Below are 12,953 nucleotides of genomic sequence, written 5' to 3' on the forward strand. Positions count from 1 at the left end.
ACCCCTCTCTCAAACCATTTCTTCTCTGTGGCTAAGATTTTAGCTTCCTTCTTCCTTCCTTCCTTTCTTCTCTACAAGGGTCAAGACAGAAGTCAGACTACCAGAGCAAGAATTTTAGCTGAGGAAGCGTCTGCAGCGTCCAGTCGGAACATACTAGCTTCCTTACTATGGAAACCACCTGGACAACTGAGAGCCTTCACAGAAAATTGAAGCCAATCCAAACTACAGAATATAAACTGAAGATGTAAATCATTGCATCAATAGCTGCTATAACAGATTTGAATAACTATGCAGAGTAGCATAGCTTAATCTTGTGTAAGGTCAGAGCAAGATATTTACAGCAACAAGTTTCATCAGGAAACCATAAAACCCTTGCGGCATTATCACATCCACAAGGTTTCAAATACTCCTCCCACTTTTGCCCACAATTAAACCTGAAACATGGCCAATGTCGAACCTTGACCAAGGTCTTAGAAAGGTGATCTGTGGCAAATTTCACCTTAATATGTGAAGTTTTTTTCAAGATATTGCACACAGACATTGAGACTAAGCCTCCCCGCTGGCCACATTTGAAATGCCTCCAAAGTCAAACTTAAAAGACGTCTTAGTGACGTGAAGTGTATCAAGCTTAACCTTGTTGAACAAAGTCTTCAGGAAGATACCACGTACATGTCAACCGAGACCTGCTTGTCCTTACATATATGCGCACACACTAACATTTAGTACTCTAGAAAGACACCAGTTGTACCACATATCTCTGCCAAGGCCCTAAATACCAAACCCCACCATGGTAAAACTTGTGCCAATTCAACATGCAGATCCACCTTGGATTTGCTGTGGCGACCCCAAGTGCAAACAAGGGAGCAGCCGAAGGGACTTACTTTTACCATGATAAAATATTAAGGCTCTGCCCCTTTGTCAAGAATCTACAAGTCAAATGCAATCCTTCACACATATTATGAAAATAGGTTCCTTTCTTTCAAGTCATGTTACAAACATACACACTAGGTTGAAAGCATAACCTCCTGGATGAAGACATTCTGCGGGTTTCTTTCTGCAATATGCACGAATCTTTAACCATTAAGTCGACTCCCCTAAATTATCTGACGCCTTGAGAACAAAAACTGCATCATCCAGGACGTAGTAGTCTTGATACATGTCGCCTTCGCAGAGGTATGGCAACCGCGTCACAGCCTCTACCTCAAACCCCGCCTGACGGAAAACCTCATTGGACAGATTGGTCACTTGCTCCTCCCACGTCTTTTCCTTTTACGTACAGGCGCTCCTTCGGGCACTGCACCGTCCCTCCTGTAAACAATTCCACACCAAGCATACATGAACCTTGTCAATAAGACTGACAGTGTGTCTGACGGCATGAGGCGAGGTGTTGATACTGACCGACTTCCACATAAGGCTGGAAGGGAAGCACTGCGGCCAGGAATGAGGCGCCCTGTGGTGGGAAACTAGCGATTGCTTGATGTCCCGCAAGAGATTCAGAGGATGATCGCAGCGGTCCCAACAGATTCAGGCAGCTGATGACATCATATTGGAAGCCTGTATGCTGCACTCATCTATTCCCAGCAGTCTGAACACAGCAGTAGGACACAGATAGTCATTAAAACTCATCATCAGCAGTGATGTCACACTTGTCTAGAAGTGGTGGCTTAAAGGGCAGAGACGCCACCTCCCAACTGAAGGGCTATGAACTTCATTTTTGTAGCAGACAGCCAATCGTTTCATCCTCATTATGGGGCTCTTGTGCAGGGCAAGCTGCTCCTGATGTGCATTAAGCATCTTCTGATACCAGTGAGTGTGCAGCATCACTGTAAAGTGTTTAGAGCATCTGTTAGAAAAGATTTTCTTTTATTACTGCAACAGACTGGCATCCTATCCAGGGTAGACCCCGCCTCTTACCCAGTGACTGCTGTGATAGGCAACACAAGGATCTAATTAACTGGTTTCCACAACCCTACCCAACACCCACTCCATGCAAGCATTGAACAGTGTAAGAGCCAGAGCATATCCTGAGGAACACCAGTCTTCACTGGGAAAACTCAGCGCCTCTGTGTATAGACTGGTTATGATCTCCAGTAAATTATTGGGGATTTCACAAAATTTCAGGATGTCCCAGAGACCAGTGCGGACAACTGAACTGCTCACTTTGTGAAAATCAACACAGACTACAAAGAAAACTGTCGACATTCACAATTTGTCCCTCAGGCCATCAGACTGTACAACTACTCGCTCGGGGAGGAGTAACAGGAAGACAAGAGGACGGGAACGAGCGGAACAGTAGTAGCCAGTAAACCAGTAGCAAGCAGTATTTCTGGTATTTATATTTATATTTGGAAATTGTTTTTTACTTTCACTTTTGATACTCTGTGTGCTTCTTACCCTGTGTGCTGCTATACAATGCTGCTGGAACCTCCACTTCACTGAGGGAGTCTTCCCAAGGCATTAATAAAGTCTAATCTAATCTAAAACGTGTGTTCTGTGAGTACTCTCAGGATCAGAACGTGGTTGATGGTTGATTTCTTGGGCATACACCCAGAATGTAACTGAATCAGATTAAGAATAATCCTTGCAAACACTTTACTCGGAATAGAGAGCAGCCGACACCCCTAAAGTTGTAATAATCCCAAGTAAATTCAGTGGGGTAAAATAAAAGTGTGACATGAGGGTTAATAAAAAGGCTTTTTATGCCATCCATGACACAAGAAGATGAGGATTTCTAATGTTTAGGCGTTTCAGAGCCTTGCTCCACTGTGAGCTCGTTTAAGAAGAAGGAAAAAGACGACACAGAAACCTACTCACTTGTAACCCCGCCTCTGGAGATGCCATTTCATTGGCAGCGACACCTCAGTGACGTGAACCTCTTTGAAGTGGACGGCCATCACCTCAGTGATGCCCCCGTCCCCAGCCCCAAGGTCCAGCAGTCTCTCTGCCCGCCACTCCGGCCCGATCCGCATCAGCCGCTGGAAGTGCTCTGCAGAAAACACAAACATAGAGCCGCGACCCAACAACCTAAGAAAGACAGAGAACACATGAGTGAACCCTGCAGAAAAAAGCAGAGGCAAGCTCATCTGATTAACTCACCCGTTGATGAAGGTGCGTGAGACCAGAGGGCTGAGGACTGTTGACATAAAAGAGTGGTACAACTGGGTTAACAACCAGCTGGACTTCTCTATGCTCCGTTTGAGAAAAGCTTGGTGTCCGAGTCCAAATGACTCTGGACATACAGGGGGTCGAACTGTTTCTCCAAGCAGGTCAGGACAACACAGGTACCACTGGAACACCAACAGAAGGAAAAGTATCACAGCAAATCACATTTAAACAAGATAACAGGAAGGTCATGATTTCCCAGACTGGTTCAGAACACAGAGAGAATCTCTTCTCAGGAGGAAAGTGATGACAGCAGATTGTAGGAAAAATGTTTCTCTCCGTGTTCTGCTGCACATCATTTATTTTTAGCATGCACAAACACCACGAGCACCAGTTATGTGCACACCTGCTTATATAGACCCTAAGACCCATTGGTTGAGGTGCTTATCCATGTAGCAGATCAGAGTGACTCCCCCTGGATGGGATGCCAGTTCAAACACAGGTTACTACCCCAGCAAGACCGGTACTTATTTACAGCAGGGGGACTGGGACGATGCAGGTATGTGTTTTATCCATGGACACAGTCAGGTTCGCGTGACCGGGAATCAAATTCAGGCTTACATCTCGATAATCCATCTCCTTATCTCCATGAGCTACCCGGTCTACTAAAAACATTTTCATTTACTTTCACTTCAATGAGAGAAGCCATGAAACCATCTTCTCTAAATAAATGTCACAAACCATAATGCTGTGTGTTCCAGAAATGCATGATGAATAAATAAATACTAAAGAACATGGAAACAAAGAAGGGCGGCCTGAAGAATGGGTTCAGATGCTTTCCTCTTTTCGCCCTCCTGACAAATATTCAGGTCATTTAGAAAAATATGACTTGAATATGAGGAGGGGAGAAAAAAACCTGACTGCATGTTGGAAATTCAAACCAGTGGTCAGAATATGACAGCAGACACTCCAGCCAGCCCCCACAACCACAGACACCCAACCGACAGATTACATTTTGCAGCAACTGTGGCAGGCCGGTCCCACATCGGCCTATACGGCCACACCAGGAGCTACAACTCAACAACTTGATGGATGAGCTCGAGCCTTGAAACCATGATCTTACAGGCTCGGACTGAGCCAACACTGGTCAGAACATTTTGATGTCCAGTATGGATGCGCTCCTTGGTCTCATTTTGGAGGAACGAAGAAAGAATAAAAGTTTCTCACCCACGTTAGTGACTACATGAAGAAACATCTATTCTGCCACTGATAGTGCAGCGGATAACTGAAAAAATGCTTCAACTGGTGATGCAAGCACCAATTTGGCACACGTACACCTTAGACATTACTCTTTAAAAATGCCGAGTGGCCACATGAACTTTCGATAGGGGGCCAAGTAGGGGTCAATTGAAGAATTACACAGGGGTCAAATGAAAACAGGCCTCCAATCATATTGAAAGGTATTCCATATTATTTGTCTGATCATAAAGATTCCAAAAAGGTATAGTTTTGACTATCTGTGAATGAATGTTCTGGAGTTATGGGGTAAAAACTGTAAGAATGGTGACAAAGGTCAATTTCAATTTGTACAGGGGTCAAAAGTAAACTTGCTCCAATTTTGGTTAAAGGTGATGCAAATATTAGCTGAGTGAATATGGTTTTAAAAAAGAATAGTTTGCATCATGTATCATGCTTAGTTATGTTACAGGGTAGCATATGTCACGTGTCATAGAATACAATGGATGTCGACATTGTTTAAACTTTACTTTGCAAACCAAGCACTCAACAGTCAAAACTATTCCATGTATTAATCTTATTAGCTCAACCAGTAATTGCACACTTTTTACCAAATTGGAGCAACTTTAACTTTTGACCCTGTACAAACTGAAATTGACCTCAGTGTTTTTGCTGTTTTTACCCCATAATTCCCTAACATTCATTCACAGATAGTCCAAACTATACCTTTTTGGAATCTTTATGATCAGACAAATAATATGGAATAACCTTCAATATGACTGGAGCATCTTTTAATTTTGACCCCTGTGTAATTCTTCAATTAACCCCTACTGGCCGCCTATTGAAAGTTCATGTGGCCACTCTGCATTTTAAAAGAGTAATGTCTAAGGAGCACGTGTGCCAAATTTGGTGCTTGCATCACTATTTGAAGGATCCCTCAGTAAATATTCAGTTATCTGCTGCACTGGGTCAGTAAAGCAGAATCTGGGTTAGATTCAACAGACTGAGTCACAGCTGTCACCACTCATTTATGGAGGTGGATGAGCTCTAAAGGACCAGAACAAACAGGACACACAAAGGTTCTGACTCAGATCTGCTCCTTCTTAAACATGAGCTGGATACGTGAACGATGTCCCAAGAGGTTTTTAATCAAATTTATATCTATGTTTGCACATTTATTGCGATGGTAAGTCCTGAAGGTTAGCAGGATCCCTCAAAATATACTTTCAGTCGATCTCCATAAACCTGGCCAGTCATCAGTCTCATCTATTTTGATTTAATGTTGGTGTTGATCAGGATCATATGCGGATTCTGGATTGTTGGATCCATTTCTCCTAACTCGCACGGTGACACTGAAACCTGCCAATCATATATTTTACACAACACATTATTAACATGTGAACGCTCATACAAACAAAGACACTGAAATATAAATTCAGCCAGTGGTGGCGCTCATGAGAACTGGCTGCTTTGTGAAAAATAAGCTGGCAAACATGGAATAATACTGCTGATCCCATGCAGAGTTCCGGGACTGTTGCTCTCTAAGCACCCTTTGGATTTTAGTAATCTGTGGTCCTGTACATGACCTGAAGACCACATCAACAGTCTGTCATAGTCTGGTGCCTGTTTACAGCTGGGTGGACTGGGACAATGCAGACAAAACATCGTGTCCAAGCACACAGGCAGGTTGGTTCTGGAAGTCCAGCTCCTGTTCTAACAGTTTTTATGTACCAAAAGCATCCATCCATAAGAAGGAGTTTGCAGACGCACACTGGCACTCAGCATCCAAACATTTTTTCTTAGAAAAATAGTTAAAAAAACAAAATAAAAAAGTCAAGTCTAGGAGCATGAACTGGGTGATGCAACTCGCCACATCCACAACATCACAGAACCGCCTTGGGTCTTGGAGGGCAGGCAGACTACTGGTTCAGTTCCACAACTCTAAAATAACTACCTACCTGGTGCAAAAAAAAACAAAAACATAAATTTGAGTCAGATTTCAGATTTAAATTTATTTGTCACATGCAACTGTACAGTACAAAGGCAGTGAAATGTTGGTGTGACCTGCCCAAATTGTGCAAAAACAAATGAACTGTACGCAGGGAATGATGGGACCCTGAAAGACTCTATCCAGTAGAGGTGGGCGATACCGGGAATTTTGGTATTGATCCGATACCAAGTAAATACAGGCCCAGTATCGCTGATATTGATACAAAAGACCTAGGATAGAATTTCACCAAACATTGTATGTGACAACAAAATACTTTATTATCACAATCAACATTTTTGTTTAAAAAAAAAAAATCACTCACCACAACTTAAAACAAAATCTCGTGAGGTAGAGGGCTGACAAACCACAATACAAGGGTGCGTTGCTCCGTGCTGTGTGACACAGTGCAGCGCTGCTCTTACATACAGAGAGTAGACTTTGATGAATCTGCGTGCGCAGCAGTCAGTGTATACGGGAGAGGAAAAAAAAGGTTGAGTATTGATCTTTTTACACGAGGATCGTTCAATATCAATACCAGCGTTGGTATCGATATTATCAATATTAGGATCAATCCGCCCACTTCTAATATCCAGAACTGATGAAGCTCTTCTGGATCAAGGAACTGAATAAGTCCAGGTGACTTGACTTAACCTACTGTAGACCTTCACCAGGTCTAGATGACCTGACAACCAGCTGGAAACCTTCACCTAGTACAGCTGACCTGGATGAACACCTGAGTCTGCCAGATGTTTGATCAGATGTGTTCCAGGGTCTGGATCTACTCACCTCCTGGGTCTCGACCCCGGCAGTTTCTGCGTCGTTCACCATGTTGCTGAGCAGGGATCGAACCACCGGACTCCGGACGTACTTGCCGGTCCACATCTTCCTGACGGACAGCAGAAAGGCGACGTAACCGCAGACCCAGGCCACAAAGACCAGAGTCCGGATCTGCAGGTGACACATAACGAGTCCCGAGTCAGAGTCCGGACAGGAAGCAGCGAGTCTCTGAGTCAAACACACAAACCTGAAAAGCTGAGGGTGGGGCGGCTTTACACGGAAATCTGCTAACTACATCTTAATCCCGTCATCCTAATCTGTCTATTTACCTTTTAACAGAAAAACAGTTTCCGGGACAAAAAAACACACCACACAGACAACAACATCATCATCATCATCATCAGCTTCTTCTTCTTCTTTCCGGCAGACTAGGCACGGCTAGTGCATTGCTGCCCCCCACTGTCAGAATGTACACCTAGAAAACACAATGAATTATCTGCCCTACACTTTATTATAATACCCAGTGCTCTTCAGAAAGGTTATGACTGCCATTGCCCTCTCTTTAGGGGAAGCTCCTTGACCTAGAATGGTCCTTAGGGAAAAGGTGTTAATTCCCAATTATGTTCTTCTAATCTCGCATTACCAGCTGGCAAACCGAATATTTGGCGCATTAGCTCCACCGCCTGAGCTGGAGGATTAAACCCAGACTCGACCTGGACAGATGCCAGTTTGTTGTCACAGACTCAGAGATTTGATGTTTGTGATTTGTGACATTAAAAAAAAATACAGAGCTTGAAGGTCTGAACGTGAAGGAAACCATCTTCAGCGACAGTCAGCAGGAAATCCAAGAAACCTTCATGTACTCTGCAGTGATGGAAAAATGCAGAACATACACGTATGTTGATATGTCGGTGATATATACGAGGTCTGTGAGAAAAGTAACGGACCTTATTATTTTTTTCAAAAACTATATGGATTTGAATCACGTGTGATTACATCAGACATGCTTGAACCCTCGTGGGCATGTGAGAGTTTTTTTCACGCCAGTCGGTTACGTCATTCGCCTGTGGGCAGTCTTTGAGTGAGGAGTCGCCCACCCTCTCGTCGATTTTTTCATTGTTTAGGAATGGCTCAGAGACTGCTGCTTTGTTTGATCAAAATTTTTTCAAAAACTGTAAGGCACAACTGAGTGGACACCATTCGATAAATTCAGCTGGTTTTCGGTGAAAATTTTAACGGCTGATGAGAGATTTTGGAGTTTTACTGTCGCCGTAAGGACGGCCCACAGCGCCTGACGGCGATCTGCGCTCTGAGGCAGCGTCGTCTCACTGTTTCAAGCTGAAACCTTCCTAATTTCAGGCTCTGTGGACCCAAGATGTCGTGAGATAACAGAGAACTTTCAGAAGAATTCGGGATCAGGAGTTTATCCAGACATTCCACTGTTAAGGAGATTTTGTAATGAAAGAATGTGCGGGCAGATTCGCATGTCAGGCCGGACCCAACCGCGGGGGGGTCGCCACAGGAAAAACACCTCCGTTGGAAACCTTAACGGACAAGTTGGAACATGCCCAGCTGTTAAACAATTTCTCAGATACTCACTTGTTGAAAGCCATCAAAAGCTGCCTGAATTTACAAATGGTTTTCAACACGGAGGTGTTTTCCTGTGCGGCGCGAACGGATTTGGGGCGTCGTCATGGACCCGACTCGGCAAATTCGTCCGCACGTTCTTTTATTACAAAATCTCCTTTAACAGTGGAATGTCCGCATAAACTCCTCATGCCGGCCTCTTCTGAAACTTCTCTGTTCTCTGATGACGTCCTGGGTGAACAGAGCTTTAAATTAGGATGTTTTCAGCTCGAAACAGCCAGACGGACGCCACCTCCGACCGCGCCGATCCGCTTTGTGGGCTGTGCTTAAAGCAAAAGAAACTCCGCAATCTCTCATCAGCCGTTAAACTTTTCACCGAAACCAGCTGAATTTCTCGAATAGTGTCCACACGGATATCCCTCACCGTCCTGAAAAAAATTTGATAAAGCAACGCGCGCCGTCTCCCTGCAGCTTCTCAGACAAAGAGATTCTGACGGGGGGGGTCCACACCTCACTCAAAGCCTGCCCACAGGCGAATGACGTCACCGACAGGCATGACAATCTCACGCATGCGCACGAGGGTTCAAGCTTGTCTGACGTATAAACATATGAATCAAATCCATTTATTTTTTGAAAAAAATAAAAAGGACCGCTTTTTTATCACAGACCTCATATATATACTTCAGAATTGAGCCAACTTGGCACACATATACTTTGACATCTGTGAAATGACTTAGGCTATTGAGTACTTTAGTAGTAGTAGTAGAAGTAGTACTAGCAGTAGTAGTTTTAGTTAAGGGGGGAGACACTTCTGTGCTACATCATCATCAGCAAGTGTGCTAGAAGGTTGGTGTCATACATTTCTCTTCTCTTTTCTTTGAATTTTTTCCTATCAGTGGTAGCAGCAGCCGTCTCTTCTTGAGGCAGCTTTAGTTGTGCCCTAACAGTTCCCTAGAATCCGGGACAGGTGGGAGGTGATAGCTTTGTTGATGAAGATAGAGTTTTTATTTCAGTCTCAGAGGTGAGTTATCAGCTCATGGTCAAAATAAAAGTGGAAATATTCCCCGAGTTATAACTGTCCTTTTCTTAAATATATTTACACCTGTTACTATTGCAAATTACAAAAGATGTGCACAAGTGCGTGCGCACATGCACAGAATAAAATCAGACAGGTTTTTTTTTTTTGTAAGTCATTAATATTACTGCTGTTTTATAATTCTGGAAAAGGAAGCTTTGTGGACAATTCACAAACAGTATTTGGTCAGAACTGCATTCTTTCAGTGATGTCTGGAGGATTCCTTCAAGTACATTCCCCCCCCAAAGATCAATGATATTAACCTGCACGCGTATACAGAGAGGTCAAAGGAGAACAGTCACTGAGTGGGACTCTGGTGAAGGTTGGTGGGACAAGTCTCACAGTCCAGAGCATCGTACAGGATGGTCACTATCTGTTTTCTGCTCTTTGTTCTTCAGCAGGGAGCTTCTTATCTTCTTTAGCTCCATCGCTGCGCACCTGGATGACATCCACCAGGTGCTGCAGTAAGGCCAGTTTGTCTCCTTCTGCCACATTAGAGTTCTGCATTCTTGGATGTTTTGTGGCATCCTGATGAAGAGATGAAACTGAGGAGCTTTCAGATGGTGACAGAGAAATCTTAGAGTCTGGGAAAGTTCTGCGTGGTCTGTTTCGCTGTCGGTGGCGTCCCAGTGTGTAGGGGACTGTTCCAGCTGAGGTACACTTATCAATTATTGATTATTCTGAAGTGGACATGTTCTTAAGAACCTCGCCGTCACACAATAAAATTCCAGGCAAAGATATTTCTCAATATAACTCCTTCTTCCGGCTGCTCCCATTAGGGGGTTGGCACAGCAGACCAGTCGTTTCCATCTCACCCTGTCCTCTGTATCTTCCTGTCTCACCAACCACCTGCATGTCCTCCCTCAGCACATCCATAAACCTCCTCTTTGGCCTCCTCCTGTCTGGTGGCTCCATCCTCAGCATCCTTATACATGCAATGCTAAAATACTCCCTTGGCAATATGAACATAAAAATAGGAACAAAGTGTGACTTTTTGGCCTCTTAAAATAGGTCAAGGTTAGCCATCTTTGAACTTGTCCAAGGTCTGTGTCCCAAGAATGTTCCCTGTGAATTGAAGATGATGAACACAGACAGACGGATGCAAAATCTTCACAAGACTCGATGGCCATATTTTGGGCCTCTGGAAAAAAAATCTAAACGTTTTTCATGTCAATCCACAAGCTAGGACAAATTTTGCTTTGAAAGATGGACACTGTAATACACAAATACTGCATTTTCATTTGTATATCTTTGTATATCCCAGAAATATTGTTTCCTACAAGTTATTAATGTAGTGTTGTTAAGATACTTTTTTTTTAGTAGGTGGCACCAAATGCCGGTGAAATGAGTGCACCTCCCTGTAACTAGCTTACTGTGCTGCATGATGAATAGACACAGGGACTGACCTGAGAGCACCTCAAATATTGAGTAAATTAACCAGAAACTGTGGAGAAGCTATGATGCAAATTTTAAGCTCATGTTGATAAAAGGATGAGTCATCAAACAACTCTCAAGCAGCAAAGAAATACAGCCTGAGAGCATATAATTCCAGAACATTTTAAGCCCCAAAAGGCAGTTTTAAGAATAGTAGCAAAAAATGTAGCTTTAAAAATAGAGGGTTTTTTTTAGTACGTGGTTGACAAATTAAATGATGGGCTGCACAATGTGCTTTTATTAGCATTATTTTAAAATAAAAGCATTTTATTGATTAAAAAAGAAGACTTGGACTTCAGGCACATTTTTTACAAAAATATGTCTTGAAAAAGGTGGCTGTCTTATAATAGTAAATAAATTAAGTAATTCTGTAAAACTTGAGAGTGTAAGTATTTGATGCTGTTCCCATTATGGAGTTTTAAACCCTTTCACATTTGGGATGAAACTTGTGAATCCTCTCAAGGTTACATTTTGGTGGAACGTGTGACCACAAGATGGAACGACTGAGTTTTTCCCCGACAAAAAAAAACTACTGGTAGTTAAAAACCGGGCTCATATTGGTGTGTATAAATTTAAAAAGAAATAAACAAAACAAAAACTTAATATCATGTTAATAATTAAGCAAATCCATTTTTCAAATGCAGATTGTACCAGAAAAGATGAATGAAATAAACTTGTGATTTGACCATACGATTTGACCATTGACTCGTACGTATGATTTTATGCTGCTTTACAGTACAACTGAGAAAAATACATGATTGAAAGTGTAAACACGGGTAAACAGATTTTCATGTCCAGTGTGGAACTGCTCCTTAGTCTCATTTTGGAGGAATGAAGAAATGAAAGCTTCTTGCCCACATTAGTGACCACTTGGAGAAACATCTAATCTGCATCTAAAGGTTACTGGAGCAGAATCTGGGCGAGATTAAACAGACTGAGTCACAGCTGTCACCATTCATTTATCTAATGGACCAGAACACACAGAATACATAAAGTTCATGACTCAGATCTGCTGCTTTTCAACCATGAGCTGATGTGGATATTATCAGAGGGATTTTTTTTTTTTTTATTTGGACGGAATTTGCACATTTGTTAGGACTGTTAATCCTGATAATCTAATAAAACCATGTGATTTCAAACAAGTGAAAAACAATGTCACCCTTTGTCATCGCTCCGTGTAGAACAGCTTCAGAGTCCTGTTTATCTTGGAGAAGTGCAGATCCACTTCTAAAAACGGTTAAATTAAGTTGTATTTTTGGACACTGTTTTGTACTGTGTGGGTTACACACACATACCCACATATACAACCCCTGGCAAAAATTATGGAATCACCGGCCTCAGAGGATGTTCATTCAGTTGTTTAATTTTGTAGAAAAAAAGCAGATCACAGACATGACACAAAACTAAAGTCATTTCAAATGGCAACTTTCTGGCTTTAAGAAACACTATAAGAAATCAAGAAAAAAGATTGTGGCAGTCAGTAATGGTTAGTTTTTTAGACCAAGCAGAGGAAAAAAAATATGGACTCACTCAATTCTGAGGAAAAAATTATGGAATCACCCTGTAAATTTTCATCCTCAAAACTAACACCTGCATCAAATCAGATCTGCTCATTGACATTGACCCTGTGCCATGACATTGACCCTATGTGTCTTTTTGCAAAGAATGTTTTCGCAGTTTTTGCTCTATGGCAAGATGCATTATCATCTTGAAAAATGATTTCATCATCCCCAAACATCCTTTCAATTGTCC

At 42.5% G+C, this 12,953-nt stretch overlaps 1 protein-coding gene across 1 annotated transcript; it reads right to left on the minus strand.

Annotated features, from left to right (window-relative positions):
• Positions 1–421: 421 nt before the first annotated feature.
• Positions 422–7,291, minus strand: mettl9 (methyltransferase like 9). Its single transcript, XM_034193877.1, is given in 9 exon segments — positions 422–1,263; positions 1,265–1,308; positions 1,399–1,459; positions 1,462–1,515; positions 1,517–1,566; positions 1,569–1,585; positions 2,815–3,024; positions 3,097–3,287; positions 7,115–7,291. Coding segments are annotated over 9 exon segments (987 nt in total). The 3' UTR covers positions 422–1,080.
• Between the last annotated feature and the right edge of the window lie 5,662 nt (positions 7,292–12,953).

The sequence above is a fragment of the Thalassophryne amazonica genome, chromosome 18 (genome assembly GCF_902500255.1).
Source record: "Thalassophryne amazonica chromosome 18, fThaAma1.1, whole genome shotgun sequence".
Taxonomy (NCBI): domain Eukaryota; kingdom Metazoa; phylum Chordata; class Actinopteri; order Batrachoidiformes; family Batrachoididae; genus Thalassophryne; species Thalassophryne amazonica.